A 19,775-nucleotide genomic window follows, 5' to 3' on the forward strand; every position below is an offset into this window, starting at 1 on the left:
AATGCAAATAAATGTGAATTAAAAATATGAAAAAATGTATAAGAAGTTCTCAATTAGTGTTGAAAGTTCATTGACAGCATCACTCATACTCATTTTAAAAAACATTTGTTTTAAGCAATCCTTTGCCAGCATAGGCAAATCTAGGGTGCGGCAGCCAGGGCACGTGCCCTAGGCACCATTTGGGGGGCGCCAGTGCCATGCTGCTCCCCACCCCCTCCCCAATTCACAATTTTTAAAAATTTAACCTGTAGACCCCCTAAAGGCTGAGGGAGTCTACAAACGTTCTCCCTCCCCCCGCCAGCCTCTTAGATCACCACCGCAGCCCGTCCAGGTCTGATTTTCAAGCCTACAAAGATCAGTGTGGTGGCTATTTTGGAGGCCGCCACACATGCTCAAAAGGCCTCTGTGAGGCCTGGCAAGGCCTAGGACCTCGCAGGGACCATTTGAGCATGTGGGGCAGCCAATTTTAAAAAATGGCCACCGCACATGCTCAAATGGCCTTGGCAAGGCCCTACTCTAGTTTTTCCCCTGATCTTGGGAGTCAGAAGAATGCAAAATGGTTGGCAATGGATCTGAGTATTTAAAAAACAGATATAAATGGCACAAAAGTTAGTGGACAAAACATCCCTTAAAAAGACAATGTTGGTTTAATACCTTGTAAGCTGGCAAAACTGAAGGGTGGGGGTGGGGGGAGAGGCAAGGAATAAAATGGAAATATTCACTTGCATGCTGTTTAATTCTCTATACAGAGCTCTATCTTTATCTGCGTATTTGTCAAGCAATCTGATTATAAGGTTTGTGGGATTTCAAACTTGGAAAGTGCCTGCCTTTAACTTGTGTGGTGCTTAAATTAAACAACAACAACAACCCTGCTGTAAGAATGCACACCCAGAAATGTTGCATTTGCAATGTATTGCCATCCCTGTGTTGTGCAGTCTTACTATACTGAGAAATGGCTTGTCTTTTGAAATAAGTGGTTAACGTGCTGCAAATTATTCCCTTCAATTTAGCTGAGTTGTACTCAGGTTTTTATTGCCTGTGCATGCCAAGTAGATTTGCTCAAGTTTCCTTGCCTTCTAAAAAAAAATTATATTTTAGAATGTCTTCTTTAAAAAATCAATGCAACTCCCTTTTTACTTTGAACACAATTGTTTTTAAAAGACACATTGAATAGTCATGCTGTGATTCTGATTGACTAGTGCATTTGATAAACTAGACATAAAGTTTACTGTCCAGTCTGCCTGTTCCCTGCCTCCGTATTGAACAATTTGTCTCTTTTTAATTTATTTAATTGGCCCTTGGTGCGCCTTCCTCCTTTCCTTTCTCAGCCTGTAGCAACTTTGCAGGGAAGCCAGCTTGCTCTAGCTGGTAATATTTTTCCCCTCTGCATGCCAGGCAGATCTTGAGGGGATGGGGCAGGGGCAACCTTTTACCAACCTTTGCAGTGTGGCAGAGACAGAAAATTGGTGACGGTAGTGCAGAGTAGATTACTGTTATAAATTCTTTCTCTCACACACACATACACCATTTTTCTGATTTGACTATCACACTGTTTTGCTTTTCTCTGGCTAGCTGCAACTTCCACTTCTTCCTGATCAGGCTGCTAGATCCAAGCCTATTGTAAGCTGCTGGATAATTTCAGATTGTTTTGGGCCCCTAGGGTTTCCCATTGCAACCATCTCCCTTTAAGGCAAAAGTTGTTTGGACAGGAAAAAACCCATCCCTGAAATTCTTGGAGGCAGCAACCTGTAGTGAGGTGTGCTGAGGTGGCAGAGCATTCTGAAGAGAGCTTTCACTGCTTAGCTCTATGGAGGCATGCCCAGCACATGGATGTGCTGCATTTCCTTGGGAAGGCGACTGGCACATATGTGCCACATGTGTGGTTGTATGTGTGTATGCATTTGTGTGTTGCTTACAACCTGTTTCTCCTGAAAGTGTCTGGACTTGTATTTTTGAGCTGAGATTATGGTAAAGTTATCTGAAAGATGGGTGTCAGATGTTTGGACTGGGGCACAATTTCAGTGCTTGCCCTAGGCACTATTTTCCCTAGATACGCCTCTGTTTGCCAGGCTCTCTCAGAGTTATTTAAAAGCACTTGAAGACCCTTCTCTTCTGAGAGTTTTTCCCAGTGTTTTTATCTGCGTCTGTTTATGCTGGGTTTAAACCTTGGTTTAATTTGGTGCCAGTTTTTAGCCCACTTTTACACTGCCTGCCTACTCTTATTTTTACTGTTTTATTGTGATATTTAATGTTGCTTTATTTTTAATATTGTTCTATTCTGCTTTATTATTTTTGTGAGCTTCCCTGAGCAGCATTGCATTGGAAGGTCATGATAAAAATAATTTAAATAAATTTTATTGATTCTGAATACCATTTCTATACAGTATTCTCATATAAATCAAGTTCTGGCTGTGTGTATGAGCATTACTGCCACTGTGAATATTTATATACTGCTTATCAAAAAAAGTTCTCAATGCAGTTTACATAGAAAAATGAATAATAAATAGATGGTTCCTTGCCTCAAAAGGGCTCACAACCTTAAAAAAGCACAAAGTAGAAACCAGCAACAGGCACTGGTGGGTGCTGGGCATGAATTGGGCCAGTTACTCTCTCCCCCCCCCCCACTAAATACAAGAGAATCATCACTGAAAAGATGCTTCTTTGCTCAGTTAGCAGGGGTTAGTGTATACTTTCTTTTATGCAGCTGATTTTAAAGATAATTGAACAGTTTATCAGTGTCAAGACAAGAGAGTTGTTTTTAGGGATGTGCATTGAACCGGTGGTTCCGCCAGTTTGAAGGCAGTGGGGTGCTGCTTTAAGTGGGGGAGAGGGTGCACTTATCCCTCCTGCCGCTTCCCCCCCCCTCCTGGTGTCATTTAGAAAGTTAATCAGGACGGCAGCATACCTCCACACCGCCCCATTGCCCCAATGGCTGGATATGGTCAGAAGTCCCCGACGTGCCTGCGCACATAAGTGTTTCAGGGACTTCTGACCAATGGGGCAGCAGGGAGGTACGCTGCTGCCCTGATTAGCTTTCTAAACAAAGGATGCCGGTGGGGGGGAAGCGGCCGGAGGGGTAAGTGCACCATCCCCGCTCTTAAAGCAGCACCCCCGCCGCCTTCGAACCACCCAGCCGCAGTTCCATTCACATCCCTAGCTGTTTCTTGTTTCTCATGAACAAAAGAATTTGTTTTTACAGCTGCTTCTGAAAGTGCCCAGAAGATTAGGAATGTGCATAGAACAGGATTTGTGTTCTATTCTGAATGTTCCATCGGAACAACCGGTCAAGTTAGTTGTTCTGACAGAATGGCCCCATTGCAAGTTGGAACGTTTCCAGTGTTCTAGCCTGTGAGGGCAGTGTTAGGGTGTGCAGCGAGCAGCAGTGGGAGGTACCTTTTAAACCATCATTACCGAGTTACCACTCAACACCCCCCCCGCCGTGAGCAGCAGTGCCCCTCCAAGCATCTCATGCCAAGGCTGCCCCACATAATGCACTCTTGGGGCTTCTGTGCACACGTGGCAGCCATGCAAATCCAAGAGGCCATAAGAGCACTGTAGGCGGCGCAGCCTTGCAAAGGGTGGCGTGCCACTGCTGGTGCGGGCTAAGCAGTAATGGGGTAATGATTGTTTAAGGTACCTCTCGCCATCCAATCTGGCGCTGCCCTCATTCGAAACGTTGCTACTCAGAATGGGATCAGTCCGTTCCCAGCTTCTAACAGGCCCTTCATTGAAAGGCATTCTGTTTCGAGCTCGAAAAAGTCAAAATGGGCCGTTCCGAGTCATAATGTTTATAGCTAGAAATATTCTGCATATCCCTACAAAAGATAGAAGACCACTTCTGTGAGCTGTATTTGTGATCAGGAAGTTCTGCAAAGAATTGAAGCCTTGAATGCAGATTAATTCATTTAACTAATGAGAAAAGAGGCAGTCCACATGGTAAAATTAATTGAGGTAATGCATTTCAATGCTGCCTAGATGTTCATGTACTTCCCCAGTCTTGATAATAGTGAAAGGAAAGGCAAAAGTAAATGTTAAAGTTTATTTATTTATTCATCCATTCATTGATTCATTCGTTTGTTTGTTTGTTTGTTTTGTAGACTTCCCCAAACTTCAGTCTCTGAGCGGTTTACAACAACATAAAACAAGTTTTATGTTCACCGCATCGCAGTGAGGGTGGGGGGAAGTTGAAAATGAGAACCTTAAAACAGTTTAAAACCACAGTCAAGTTAAAAAGCTTGGGTGAAAAAATAAGTCTTTCGTGACTTTTAAAAAATTGTCAGATGAGGTGGCTCTTATTTCAGCAGGGAGCATATTCCAGAATCTTGGGGCAGCAACAGAGAAGGCCCGTCCCCATGTAGCCACCAGATGATACCTGGCTATTGACCACTGTGGCTGGTGATTATGGGAGTTGTAGTCCAAAAACACCTGGGGTGGGGGGCAAAGTTGAGCAGACCTGGTCTAGATAATTGGTTCCTCCAAGACTGTCGTGCTGGGTGGCCACCAGCCTCTCAATTACCTTGTCCAGCCATGGAATGTTGGAGACAGGCCTCTAGTTGCTTAACTCAGGGATCCAATGCAGGCTTCTTCAGAAAGGTCTAATGATTGCCTCCTGCCCTCCCTCAGAGAAGCATTTATAATATCTGCCAGGCCTTCTGCAACAACCCCCCTGCCAGATAGTATGACATGTCAGACAAGAATCAAGAGAACAGGTGCTGTTCTAAGCAGCTTGTCCATATCCTCAGGAGTCACAAACTGATCCAGCTTAACCACATCTTCATCGCTAAAAGTTACTGAAAAGCTGTTGAATTATGCTGGGATCCAATAAATCACAGGAACAGGAGCTCTCATCAGTTTTCTTGCAATACATATTTGAAGTTTCTGCAAATTTGCAGACATTGCCTTCATATTAGTAACTCTGGGCTGATAGGTAAAGTAAATGCATAGTTTGGGATTGAGAGCAAGCCACAAAATCACCCACTCTTTCTTCTCCTTCTACCTATAGTATGTCCTTGTTTGGCTGTTCTTGTGACCTTTAACAACCTGTTTCAGGGTGTTAAACCCTGTTCTGTGTTATTTCTGCAACAGTCCTCATATTTGGCTGTTCCAGTATTTTGTAATACCTTTGCTTTTTATAGCTGTGTTTTCCAGTAGCCAGATACAATTCTGATGTAAAAGGAGGAATGGAAGCCAAATATTTTAGAGGAAGTTCATTCCATTTCAGCCATCCTGTGCATATCTGTGTTTCTTTTCCAGAACAGTATTTAGTCTTTTTAATCTGGTTCTAAAAAATAAAACAATATTGTCTTCTCTTGCAGAATGGGTGCTACAGACAACATTTTTAAAGGACATAGTACATTTATGGAAGAACTAACAGATACAGCTGAGATAATTAGAAAAGCAACTTCACATTCGCTAGTAATTTTGGATGAACTGGGGAGAGGAACAAGCACGCATGATGGAATTGCTATTGCTTATGCTACACTAGAACATTTTATTAGAGATGTAAGTGTGTCATTTTGAAGAGATTTAGGTGTGTGAATAAGTGATCTTTAGAGTGTATACACAGCAAACCTTCAATATTGTTTTTTTAATATTGTGAAACAATAGAATGCTATAGAAATGGAAACATGTAATTATATGGATGTTTAGTCAATCCCAATGGCTCTTGGTAGTTTAAATTTAAAATATATCAATTAGCTAGTGCAAAGTAAGTTAGAAAAAATTGTGTGTTTAAAAACTCAGCCCCACCATCATTCCAGCCACACTCTCATCTGATTTCACAAAGCTTTTGATAGATAGTCAGGCTCTGTCCTTCAGTTAGTCTCCAGCTGAGATGAATTTTGAAGATGGAGAAGTCACTAGGAATGTCTCTCTGCATATGATGTTCTTGCTGCAGTACTGGTAAGAGTGTACTCATGGTCTATTTAGTGGCTAGTTCACACACATCCTCAGTGTGTTGACTGTACACACAGCAGTGGAGAGGAGCAAGCCTTAGGGTTGCTCATCCTCTCTCACTGTGTATAGAACCTTGAATATGATCTGCAAATGTCCAAATGAGTAGGCTTAATTTATATAGTCAATCTGTTGTGGGGAAAGGGTGGGTGGATTTGTATGAGTGAATACAGGTGCTCCGGTTCATGTTCAGGTGCCTTTGTTCAAGCATCACATTAGTTCATTCCAATACCCTACCATGTGCAGCCAACATAAAAGTGGCCATGTATGAGCTGGCCCTAAGATGTAATGGGAGTTGACAGGTCTCGTACAGAATTGCCGCATATAGTGTGAGGGGAGCATGTGGCTGGGGTGGGTGGATGAATGAATTTTCCTTCTAGTTGTCTCCCCTCTTACTTCATCAGATGCCATTTTTGGAGGTCTCATGATCTTCAATCTGACTTTTGGGGGACATGGGCTATTGCAGGTCACAGCCAAAGTGTAGGACTTAGGCTGGATGAAAAGAAAAGAGGAAACTGTCTATGATTAACCTAGTGAGAACAAATAATGCTGTATATTGCTCAGTAGCCTGAAAGGCATGTTGGATAGAGAGAGGGAAACAGGTGAAGCCGAGCACTTCAAGCTGCTCATGTAAAGATTAGCAGTGACCCATTGTTGCCCTCTAGAACCTGCCTGTCAAAAATAAAATCTCAATATGTGTATTTTTCAAATCTTTGTGTATTTTATTTCTCTAGGTGGGTTCACTGACACTGTTTGTCACCCATTATCCTCCAGTTTGTGAATTAGAAAAGGTCTACCCAAGACAGGTTGGGAACTACCACATGGCTTTTCTGGTGAATGAAGATGATAGTGGAGGAGAAAAGGGTACAATATCAAATTTACCTGACTGGTAGCTTCATTCTGTTACTGCCTGAATGCTGTTTAGTGGCTGACTGTGAACACTCTTGCTCAGACTGTGTCCTGTATACCCTTGGTTTTGTATCTGACACTCAGGACTAACTTGCCCAAGAAACATATGCTTTGAAGCTGAGGAATTGCTTGAATGTTAGGAGAAACACTTTTCCCTACAGCAGATAACTCTGACCTGTCAGGGAAGCAGCAGCTATCTGCCTGATAGAGTAAGCTCAAATTACTAGCGCCAGACCAGCAACTGTGAGTAACTTCGGATCACATCCAGACAGCGGATCATCACCTTAGGGTACCTCAGAAGGAAAGGACTTTGCCAAAGAAAGAAATAAGATTTTTTAAACTTATTTTTTAGAGTACAACTAAACAGCCAGGGTTGAATATTGGTTGCATTGGTGGGAATGATGTTCCAAAAGAAAGATGGGTGAGGAGATGGGGGATGTCAAAGTCAAACTGCTGGTAGGCAGAAGCAGCCCCTTGTCTGGGAGGCTTCCAGGACAGTACTGGGCAATATGCACTCCAAGTTCCATATCTGGAATCAGGTTCTGAGGTGGTTGGTATAATTATAGGATTTGGGGTCCAAGGCAAAGAAGGAGAGAAAACAAAGGAATAGGGTCTTCAGAGTTCTAGAACTCAGAGATTTCTAAGTCAGGAATATATTTTAGGTTGGTGTTGTAATGGGGCAGGGGGCAGGAATCAGTGCATATGCAGAGGTGAATGAGCACTGTTAAGCTGAAATCACAAAACGAAAGTGCCCTAGTAAGCCAAATTCAGTTAGTTGCTAGGAGTTGCCCTGATCACAGTGGGGTGCAGTTGGCTGGTCCGCCAGGATGTTCCTATGTCTCAAGACCCCTGTTTACTCCAAATGGAAATTGTAGCCTCATCCAAAATCTTGAGGCCCCTCAATATGGTCTCACTGTTTCCAGGCTCAAAGCACAATTCTGTACCTGTGATCTCCTTTTTTGCCCTTCAGTCTTCCTGGCACAAGTTTTAGGTCTACACAGCAGTGTTGCTCAAGATGGAGGCTAAATTCCAACATGGGAGAGGGAATGCTTGACAACAGCTGATGACCTCAGTTGTGTTGTCCTACATGCATGCCTCTACTGAGGCTTCTGCCGAACTGGTTCCTACCACACTAATATTATCAACAGCGAGACTAGTGAAAAACTGGTTGTGGGTGGTGGATAATAGGAAGTAACTTTGGACATTTCCGGAGTCATTGACAGAATTAAAAATAAACATTGTGGATTACATCCAAAGTTTTCCTTCTTCTGAAGAAAGGAATCCTTCAGGCACAACTAACTAAATGAAATAACTTTTGAAGTCTTTCTGTTTTGTTTTGCTTTTAATACAAATGTATGTTTTTAATCTTATAGGATCTGGAGATGAAGAAAGTCCAGAATTTGTCACTTTCCTTTATCAAATAACAAGAAGTGTTGCTGCAAGGAGTTATGGGCTAAATGTTGCTAAACTAGCAGATGTTCCTGATGAAATTCTGAAAAAGGCAGCTCACAAATCAAGAGAGCTTGAGAGTTTAGTGAACATGAAAAGGTTAGAGCATAGTTTGTTTCAGATCATTCTTATTTCACATGCAGGTGGGAGAGCCTTTCTGAGTAACTATAAAAAGTAAACTTATTTTGTTGTGTTCTAGATAAACACATATTCTTATCTTAATTATATTGTTGAAATAAATCATTTTTAAGAAATTAAGTAATTGTGAAAGGCTGTACCTTATTGATAGTAGTCTGATAGAGTTAATGTTAGTTGTAACAAAGCCACTTAGAAAATGGTGGAACTTGTTAGCCATGACTGGCTTTAGATGGAGCTGAGCCAGCATCTTCTTTGTTCATAGCAGTGTACACTGCTGAAGTTACCACTCCAAGTCAAGCACATGCCTGAAGCACCTGTAAGTGAAGTGGTAATATACAGAAGCTCATAATTTATATGTTACCTAATGTAACATATAAATTAGGGGTTTAGAGACACAAATGATGGTCTTCAGGGACTTGCTTTCCCAATTGGTAAGAAAGGCAGAATACATACAGGTGGCCCTTGTTATGTATGGATTTATGATATCACATATCCACGGTTTGGTCTTCAACACCCAGTTTCTTTATCTGCGAATAGAAAATAGGAGAAATTTGTGGTTTTGAGTGGCTGGAAATGACTAGGAAATTACTTCCAGTGTTATTTCCAGCTGCCATTTTACAGCAGAGAGCCATTTTGTGGCTCCTTGAGTAAAAAAAGGAGTGTTTGACTGGTTTGGGGTGGCATTGCTAGAGACATGAAGAATAAGGTGCAGTGCTTTTCTCCTTATTTCTGCCTCCCTTGCTTCCCCCCTCCATTTTTTGTTAAGAACCTAACCCCTACATTCCCATAGGGGTAAAGTTTTGTTGTTCGTGTTTTCCATATTTGTGCCTATAGGTGAGAACAGAACCCCTGCAAATAACAAGGGCCTCCTGTATTTATTTCAGTTTCTATCCTACCTTTGTCGAGGATTAAGACATTTAAGATTTTAAAAAATTTTAAAAATAGATTCCAAAAATAAAGTATCTAAATAAATAAATAAAATAAAGTCCCAGCTAGATCTTAGTTACAGTATTTAATGGGCCAGGACAGTAAAGTGAAGGTTGCAGCTTCCTTTGACTATTGTAATATTTGCTAGTTAGTGTTATTGTTTTGACCATTCTGATATGTGACTGAAACTGAATTCCACTTTTTTAACCTTACAAAGTGCCAAATAAGTAATGACTTCGAGCATGAGCCCCATTGAAATAAATGGGAGCTGTGAAAGAGTGTAGAAATGACACCATTTCAGTGAGGCTGCACAGGAAAACGTCTTGGTGGATTTCGCCCTTTTTCCTTTTGCGTTCTGACGTGAAATTTAGATGTGTTCACAATGCTTTGTCTAATTAGAGGAATAAATGAACTTGCTGAGCATTTATTGTATATTAAATATCAAAGCTACTAAAATATTTAATTCTGATTCAAGTTCTAATACTAAACACTGTGCTTGCTTTTTAGAAAAAGATTGATGACATTTGCTAAACTATGGAATATTAATGATTCTGGAGAACTGCAAAAATGGAAAAGTCTTTGTGAAGCAGAAAATGATTGAGCCAACTTTCCAAATTCCTCAAACTCTGCCAGTTGAAAATAGAAATAGAACAGGTGGTTTAAAATAATTTATTATATGAAGAAATGTGTTCATACAAAGTGGAACTTCAGGTTCTTTAACAGCTATATTGGTGGATTTTTAGTGGTTAACTGCTGCTAGCATTATCCTTTTTGTCCTTTTTAATTCATTAAAACTGTCTTCAGGGATGCAGTATGCCATGTGCCAAAGTAGATGAGAAACTGAGAAATCAGTAATTGGATTTCCCACAGTTCTTTGAAAAGTTGAAAGCAGCCATTAGATGCCCACATCTGATCAGAGTTGGAGGGGTTCAACTCTTTCCGTACATTACGTTTATCTAATATGAATGAACATTCATACAGATTCCTTCAACCGGCAAATAACAGGTTTGGGGGACCATTTTGATCAGGAAAATAGTATGGGAGAAATGTGTTAAGAACCCTTCAGTGTTGTGACCCCAAACCAATTCAGAGGACTTTGGCTTCCTTTAACTAAGGAGAAGGGGATGTATCTTGTCTGCTTGCCCAATGTGAGCTACTATTGCTGATCTCTGAACATCACTAAAGAATGTATGTTGTATTGTTGGCTCACATGGTACCTTCTTGACATTATTATGGGCATATCCAAGGTCCATCATGTGAAGAAATACCTGTAACAAAAACAGCCTGTGTGAATGAAGGCCCTAACCTTCATTTATATTCAGTGGAAGTTTTGTGCTTCTCTCATTGTATTTGAAAATCTCTCCCTGTTGTCTGTGTTATTTATTCACTGAACATAAAATATTTTAATACATTTTCACATATTTTGTTTTGCAAGAGCAAGCTGATCAACTTGGCTTTGGGAGTGATGACTATGCCCTCCCCACATAATTTGTTTAAACTTTTAAGAAATACTTTTCTGCTGTTTGATTAAGTTCTAATTACTAGTGGCAAGTATGAAAATCATGTTTATAAATTATAGGAAATTGCTTTGCAGTAAAATAATGGCCTTTTAAAAATGTGATTTGATTTCTGAAACTATTAAAATTATAAAATATATTTATTTGCAATTAATGGATGTAGAATGCAACTGTGTTTACTATCGATTCAGTACTAAGGTATAGATGGATATTTTCACCTGAAATTTTATATTGTGGGATTTGTTTTTAATGATGTGGGTATTGAATCCTTGGGTACTGAATCCTTGCTGAGACTTGTGAACTTCCCATGGAATAAGCTACATGCAAATTGGAGAACTCTTAACACTAAAGATGTTTAGAGAATACCCTTGCTTCTTTATGAACTTACTCATAAAATTTCAGTTAAAAAAATCGTATTTTACTAGTGTAAATGAATGTGCCAGGCCAAGGAAAACAGGTGCATGTGAACTGGCCAAGAGTTGTGTGAATGGATGCCATTTACGAGGCCACAAGTGATCATCAAACTAACTGCAATTCTGTTATTAAAAACACCTGTTAAATACAGTACATAAACCGTGCAAATAATGAGAACTACTATGTTTCTCATTAATCTTTGTGTTTAAAATCTCTTTGATGCTTTTAGTGAAGACATTGAAAACGTGGTTAGTAATTTTTAATAGAGAGTATTTTTATAACCTCTATCTGTCATTGTTGCTCCCCAAATGAAGCAGAAATAATGGGTGGGATTCAAAGAGCTGTATGTGGAGTCTCTGTGCATGGAACCTCTGCCTCTGATTTGGCGCTTCTAGACATCCTGCTTCTCACTGTAGCCCTTTTTGTTTCCTCATGGAAACCAATCAAGAAAGCTGAAGATCTAATCCATGTGTCTTCCATTATAGCATTAGTTGCTGCATTGGAAGTTGAGCAGCCCACTGCATAAGATATTTACAGGCCTCGCTTTGGATCATAGACTTTGTGTATAATATATGACTTGCCAGCATCAAAAGATATATTAATATTGTTTTGTTGAATTTATGAAGCCTTTTTTAAAAGCATCTCCTTATTTGAGCCAGGGTTTTATCTCATTATAAATGCTGACAATTGGTAGAAAGAAACCTATTTACATGGCATTTTATTCAGGCAAACTTCTGTTTTAATTTGTAGAGCAAAACATGGTTTTAAAACACATAAAGGATGGACAGTTTTCTTTGGTGTCATTCATTAATTGTTAAGCATTTTTATAACGAAACAAGCTAGTAATAACTAATCTGCCTACTTTCCTTTCTCTATCCCTACAACTGGACTAAACTTGGTTCAAATTGCTTAGGTAGTCTACAAATTAGAGCTCTTGCACCTCATATGTTCACGTGTCCACCATCTTGGATTGGGGTTGATGACATTATTACAAACTACACCATTGGGGTGTCCCTATGTGTCCTCACAGCTGTAGCAAATTTGGTTCAAATCAGTTAGGCAGTTCACGTTAGTCCACTTGCACCTCAAATGTTTATGCATCTGCTATCTTGAACTGGGCTAGATGGCATCACCACAAACTATGACATTGAGGTTTCCCTGTGTGTCATGCACTACAACTGTACCTAATTTGGTTCAAATGGGTTAGACAGTCCACAGGTTAGCCCACTTGCGCCTCAAATGTTCACATGTCTGCCATCTTGAATTGGGGTGGATGACATCCTCACAAATTACACCATTGGGGCATCCTTCTGTGTCCCTACAGCTCTAACAAATTTTGTTCAAATCGATTAAGCAGTTCACAAGTTAGCCCACTTGCATCTCAAAAGTTTATGCGTCCGCCAACTTGAATCAGGGTGGATGACATCACCACAAACTACGCTGTTGAGGTGTCCCTACAACTGTACCCCATTTGATTCATATTGGTCCAGGCGTTGCAAGGTTGGTAGCGGTGGGACACACGGACACACACATGGAAAGCCGGGTGATCTCATATGCCTCCTGGAAAGTAGGCTAAAGATGCGCTAAACTTCATAGTATCAAATCTATGAAAAATAACTTTTACATTATATAGTGGGCGTGCCAATTTACTGCTTCCCCCCCTTAGCATAAAATGCTTTAACACTGACAGCACATTTCTGGAGCAGGCATTCACAGAGCACTAAAACATCAGTGTTCATATTCTTATACTTTCTCCAAGACCTCACAAAAATAAGAGTTTATTAGGACCATTATTACCTTTTACATAATAAGCAAGGGTAGGAGAGAGGACAGCATTCAGTTGATTCAAACTACGCATAAAACCAAAGCGACTTTTATGGCATAATTGTCCTCTCCACAAAAAGCTACAATTCAGAAAAGTAAGGAATATAAAAAGAGGAATATTTGTTTGAAATAACCAAGTATAGTGTCATTGCATATAATTAAACAGTCTTGCAACAGAATAGAGTATTAAGTGTTTAGATGTGAGTTAGAATTGCAAAGAGTGTATGTATGATAACCTACCCTAACAAGATTTAAAAAAATATTTCTCTGAGGTTTACTATGTAAACTAGTTCCATTTTGTATTAAAAATGTTTTCATATTGTTAATAGGTCTAGTAAAGGTAAAGTAGGAAAATGCTAGATGTTTTTGCTAAATTTCTTTTATGAAACTTGTACATTAAATATGGCAGTACAAATAGAACAAGTTGTTACTGGTTTTAAACATATAGAAGTAAAACTACATCAAATGTAATGATATTAATATTTTCTGCTGTGTGTCTATGTAGCCATTGCTTCTTAGTAATTACCATTAATTGTTCATCGGGTTTTGCTACATTACTTCAAAATTAGAATAGGGAACAAAACCAACCTAAGTAGGCAATAAAAAAACTAAATATGCAGTAAATGTTCCTCCTTGGTTCGCACACAATGTGATTTTCACCTAACACGTAGAATAAACTTGTAGCCATAATCAGGATCTCAGTCAATCTGCTCCGCTTCATTTGGAAATTTTGTGTGTGTGTCAGCAGATCACAATATGTTATCATGGATTATCATGGGGCAGACATTACTATTAAAAGTGAAGAAGCTACACCTTTTGCTGCTGCCCTATTTCGGAAGTCAGCCTGACCACTTTGATTCATGTAGCTGCATCATGCAGAGGCCTGATTGCCATAGTAGAACCTTAGCTGAGTTTAATGGTGACCTCTTGCAAGTAGAATAATAGAATTTTAGAGTTGGAGGCGACTTTGGAGGTCTTCTAGTCCAAATGCCTTCTTGGTCTAGAATACTGCAGTTTTATGACAAATTTCCTTACTCACTCCTTATTTTCTGTCATTCTCTATTTTATTTACTCATTTCTGACAGTTTTGCGTTTTGATTTCCTTCTATTCCCCCCACCCCCACCCCAAGATTTTATGGCCTGTAAGGTCACATTTAAACCTTGTTTCCAGTGCATACAAAATTTCCCTCCTCAGACAATCATAGCCTGTGCCTGTTTTGTTTAGGAGAGTCACACTTGGTACATTGGTACATCCTGTGCACATTGCCTAGAATTCACGTGCCAAGCACATAGGAACAGAGCCTCAAGAATTCGCTCTGCATTGTGGGAAAAGGCCCTATCAGCCCCAGGAGTTATGGAACTACATAGTGGCTTGTCTGTGGACCACCTAGTAAAGACAGCTCCCACCATGATGGTGGCTCTTTTGCTTGCAGGAACCAGGATTATGAGCACGGCCCCTACTGTCACTCTCGCTGTGATTTCAGCCAGCCAACATTTTGGGCCTCACTTATGGCCTGAAGACAGGCTGTGCCACCAACTGCGATACTGCCCTCAGGGACTCGGACAAAAATTCCTAAAAATATATATACTGAGTACCCCAGTGTGTGGGTGTGGTTGACACATGGCAGTTGACAGTTACAGTCAAAACGAACTGAAGAAATGAAGGCATATAATGAATCCTCATAGGGAGGATTCATAGGGATTCATTATAAGGAAAGGTTATTAGACACAAAAGAGTCTAAACACTTGAAAAAATTCCTAGAACATAAACTGAGTAGTACCCCACTGCCTTGTGGGTGGGAGGGAGGTGTAGTTGGCACAGTCCATAGACAGTTAAAATGAATAGAAGAAATGAAGGTGTGTAATGAATCCTCATAGGAATTCATTATGACGAAAAGTTATTATACACCAAAGAATCCAAACACTTGAAAAATAGTGACCACACATTTTGCTCCATAACTCCAATTCTACAAGGGCTAGAGCTTAGCTTTTTGAAAAATAAAAGCTGGGAATCTAGGGAAATTAATAAGAGGAATACAAATCTCAAATAGATCCAAATCGAATCTGGTACAATTCAGTTTGGACCCAAATCTAGCTAATGGATCACAGGAGCGATTTGTTCTGTCTCCAAATCACCTCGATTTGGGTACAATTGATTTGTACCCGAATTGATTCTCACTTCCCTAATCTGGACATCAAGACCCTATGCCTCACAGTATGGAGAATTCGTCAGACTGGCCATCAGAGCTGAAGGAAGTACTGACAGCATGTAGGAAGCTGTTCACCCTGACCACCTACAAAGCAAAATGGAAACATTTCTCTGAATATGTCTTGGAATCAGGAGTTTCCGATTCTACCTCTGCCCCTCTGGCACTCATCACACTTATTAAAACTTTAAAAGAACAGTCTCTCTATGTACGAGTGCATCTGGCAGCAACTGCAGCCTTCTGGTCATCACCATCCTTGACGTCAATCTTTACCATTCTGAAGGTCAAACAGTTCCTTAAAGGTCAAACGTTCCTTAAGGATCTTCACCCAGATGTCCCAACAATAGCACCACCATGGAGCCTTCCTTGCATTCTGTCAGCTCTACGGGGAAAACCCTTTGAACCCATGGGGACTTGTGACCTCGGGCTTCTAATATTTAAGACACTTTTCCTGGTGGCTATAAAATCTGCCCAAAAGGTTGGAGAGCTGCGAGCACTGCAATATGACCCTCCTTCCTTAGTTTTCCAAAAGGAGAAGATCACCCCCCAGGCCAGACAGCTCATTCCTGCCTAGGATTGTCTCAACATCTCATAGATCTCAGCTAATCTCTCTTCCAGTGTTATTCCCCAATCCAGCTTCCAATGAGAAATGCAAGTGGCACACCCTGGACCTAAGACGGACCCTGTTGTTCTGTGTTGAGCACACGTCTTCATTCAGACAATCACCTGCCCTATTTGTTACCTATGGGGAGCCTCGCAGAATCCAACAAGCCTCAGTGTAGTCTATCTCCACATGGATAGTTCAGACTATCAAATTGGGTTAGGGCCCACTCAACCAAGGCTCTAGCAATGTCTACAGCTTTTAATCAGGGATTATCTCTGGAATCCATTTGCCAGGCTGCAATGTGGGCTATCCCAACATCATTCATAAGACACTACGCTTATTAGATGTTAGAGCGAAGAGGGACTTGGCCTTCAGAAGGTCCGTCTTGCAGTCCTTGGCCCATTGATAGTCTCTGTGGCTGTATGTCTCCATCTCTGAGTTTGTGGGCTCTGCTTCCCTCCTCCAATGTTGAACAGAGCTTGCAACGCACCCATCTGTGTGATGGACCACTCAAAAGGATGATAGGTTGCTTGCCTGTAACGGGTTCTTCGGGTAGTCATCTGTTCATTCACATACCCACCCATCCTCCCCACTGCAGAACTATGTAGCGGTGGACTCTAGAACTGAGGAGGAGGGTGCAGAGCATGTGACCTAAGGGGATGGGGGAGGCGCCACAGCTCTGAAGAGAGAGAAAAGTTTGGATGGTTTCCGAACTGTACTTCATGCATGTGCAAAGCCCCATCTGTGTGGAATGGACAGATGACCACCAGAAGAACCCTAGTAACAGGTAAGCAAATTTGGTTCTAACCCTCAGGAACAATAGAGAACAAGTCCATTCTTTCTCATTTATGATAGCCCTTCCCATATTTGGGGACACTTCTCATCTTCCTTTAGTATTCTCTTTTCCAGACTAAACATACTCAGCTCCCTCAGCTATGCCTCATAGGACTTGTTTTCCTCACAAATCACCATCAAGCGCATGACCTGCAATGTGTGTCGGTCCAGAGACTACTTGGGATAGGCCCAAAGTTGTCATGGCTGCTATGAACTCCTGAGCTGTCCCAGACAAATTGGTCCCGAAATGAACATTGAAGTCCCCCAGCACCAAAAGTCTGTGAGACTCCACCACAAGTCCCGCGACCAAGTCCGTGAGTTCAGTAAGGGACTCAGTTGGGTAGAGGGGCAATCGGTACACCAACAGAAGTCCCAATCTATCCCTGGTCCCCAAACTTAAGTACACACATTCAATATGGTCTGATACTCTAATAGGGACCCTGGTAAGGGAGATCTTATCCTTATAGACCACAGCCACTCCACCTCCCCATCCCTGTTCCCTCACATGCTCTTTTACAGAATATCCTGGAGGGAGAAGCTGGTACCAAACTAGACCACTAGCTCCCCCCAAACCAAGTCTCAGTAATACATACCAGGTCGGCCTCTTCATCCATAATCAAATCTCGGATGTGCTCTGGCTTATCTTGGACTGACCTGGCATTGCAGAGAAGGTAAGGCTATGTGGGTTGTTGGCAGTGCTCCCCGAGGTCAAAGAGCTGGCAGGACAGCCAGAAGGGGAGACAGCTATTAAATTTCTGACTACCCTTCCCCTGGAACAGCCTGCTGACCTGCCTGCTGGTTCATGTTCAAGTTATGGTCCATTATAAGACACCTAGATCCTTTTCACATAAACTGTATTGAGAGAGTTTGAAAAAAAATAAAATAAATGGCTAGATATGAATTGTAGTAGATTCAGCCACATCTGGGAGCCACTGTATGTTGTTTTGTGATCTGTACTTTCATTTTCATCACAGCGAATGGAAAAGCTTGATCTTATTTGGTGTCAAATACATTGGGTACTGTCAGGGATTGATGGAAACATCCCAGTCCTAGGCTGCAAATTTCTCAACTGTCCTGAAGCATGAGGATCTTGGGAGAAATGGGTATTGCAGGCAAAGGCTGGGCAGGGCAGAGGGTCTGCACAGAACTATGGTGGGCATGGGCAACCAGTGCTGGCCACTCTGCTTCCTTCTTTGTTGCCTGCTAGCTGGCACTAGAGCACTTCAGGCTTCAGTGAGGCCCACACAAGAGGTCTCTCTAGAAGCCCCACCCACCCACTGAACAGCTGAGGAGTGCAGAGGGAAGGAGCTGTAGCAGCTTGCCTGGAGTGAGCCTCTCAACTGCAGGCAAGCCTGCGCTGCACACACATACACAAAAAAGGTCGGCTCTCAGGCTAAGATGCGTGGGGAAATATAAACTGCTGAGACTGTGTGAGAGAAAATCTAGCAACTTTAAATCCTATTGATTTTAGTGAGACAAACGTGTACTTGCACTGAAATTCAGTTAGGCTTAAAGGTGATTAACTTGAGCTGGATTATGATTTTCATTTGTAATTCATGCTTATACAAAATATATAATTGATTAGGAATACAGACAAATTGTTACTTATAAGTTGAATGATACTATTAATTAGCTATTTGATTCATCTAATCATCTATTTCCTTTCTGTAGAATGTTAGGAACATAACTTGCAAACTAAAATTCTCATATAAGTTGAATGTTAATTCTGGATGTTCAGTCCTTAAAAAACCCCACCCGCACCCAAAATTTCTAGATATTTATATCTCTTTTGCTTATGTAACACAAACTAAAGTTTCAGATGAGTACAGAACCTTTTATTCTGCCTACATACTGAAATAGATTTTTCTCCTCTACACACAGAACATCAGAAATCAACTATTGTCCAGGACTATTGCAATTTTTTCATATGCTAAAGAGTGCTTATTTATAGCACTTTTCATACTGATAAAATTACTTTGCCATGTGATTCTAATCACTGAAGAGAAGACAGGTAACTTGATTGACAAAGGAACTAAACCAGGATGTTAACTGTTTAGGCAGGGTTACATATGAGTCCTACATAATTTCTTTTAAGCAAGTCCCATTGGTTTTGAAGGTTACTGTATGCAATCAATTAGTTATTCTATATGTAATTAGAGTTGAGATCCAGTTAATTGGTTAAATGAATGCCTATTATTTGACTGGGTCAAATATTTTCAAATATTGTTCAACCAATATTTGAATAATAATTTTTTAAATTGTAAACCGCCCTGAGCCATTTCAGAAGGGCGGTATAAAATTGAATGAATGAATGAATGAATGAATGAAATAATCAAGTCAATAATAGCCTTGTGTAAATGATAGCCTACCCATTCCTTCAACAAATGGAGATCATATGAATGCAGAGGCGACCCAAGATATTTTGCTGTCTGAGGCAGCATCTTATCTCTGGGTGGATGCTCAGTCTTCTCACGCCGTGCTACCAAGGCAGTGGCAGTGATAACGTGCAAATACTCCAACACTGCCAGCAAGCCAGGCAGTGGTACCAGGGGCATAGCTAGCTCAAGAAACAGTGGAGCAGGAGGTGGGGGGGGAGAAGAGATACACCCCAGTGGGGCAAGGAAGGGGAAATAAACAGTGTGTTCTACCAGGGTAGGGAAAGGCAGCATCAGTGGCTGCATGAAGTGGCATACATAGTGGCAGGGTCCTGGCACTTGCAGTTCCTGTGCCCCTCCGCACAGCTGAGGCCACCGCCTCATCCTATCTTATGGAAGGGCCACCCGTGCCTGAGAGGAATGACAGAAGTCAAGGTCCTCTGTAGCCTGCAGGAGTCAAGGGTGCACACAGCTGCTGGAGCATCTGTCTTTTCCTTTCCAGATTAAGCCACATGGCCTAATTTCTCCTACTGGCCATGTGCTTCAAGTGTAATTATCTCTGAACAGAAACACAGGGTTCAGGAGGAAAGCATGTGTACACAGCAATCACCACAGTGGCACAGTT

At 41.2% G+C, this 19,775-nt stretch overlaps 1 protein-coding gene and 1 long non-coding RNA gene across 6 annotated transcripts in view; one reads left to right on the plus strand and one right to left on the minus strand.

Moving 5' to 3' along the window:
- Window positions 1-19,775, plus strand: part of MSH3 (mutS homolog 3) — a 205,307-nt gene that overhangs the window by 181,221 nt on the left and 4,311 nt on the right. For 4 of the 5 annotated variants that reach the window (XM_053291220.1, XM_053291222.1, XM_053291223.1 and 1 more), the window contains 4 exons: window positions 5,316-5,502; window positions 6,687-6,816; window positions 8,235-8,409; window positions 9,883-12,096. In XM_053291220.1, coding sequence (XP_053147195.1) covers window positions 5,316-5,502; window positions 6,687-6,816; window positions 8,235-8,409; window positions 9,883-9,976 — 586 coding nt within the window. In that variant the 3' untranslated portion in view covers window positions 9,977-12,096. Of the gene's footprint in view, window positions 1-5,315; window positions 5,503-6,686; window positions 6,817-8,234; window positions 8,410-9,882; window positions 12,097-19,775 lie in introns of those variants that run through there. The other variant, XR_008315277.1, reaches the window with a different exon arrangement.
- Window positions 1-19,775, minus strand: part of LOC128342975 (uncharacterized) — a 115,597-nt gene that overhangs the window by 61,357 nt on the left and 34,465 nt on the right. The gene's annotated exons all lie outside the window — the stretch shown is intronic.

Source organism: Hemicordylus capensis, chromosome 2, assembly GCF_027244095.1.
Source record: "Hemicordylus capensis ecotype Gifberg chromosome 2, rHemCap1.1.pri, whole genome shotgun sequence".
In the NCBI taxonomy this organism is placed as follows: Eukaryota; Metazoa; Chordata; class Lepidosauria; order Squamata; family Cordylidae; genus Hemicordylus; species Hemicordylus capensis.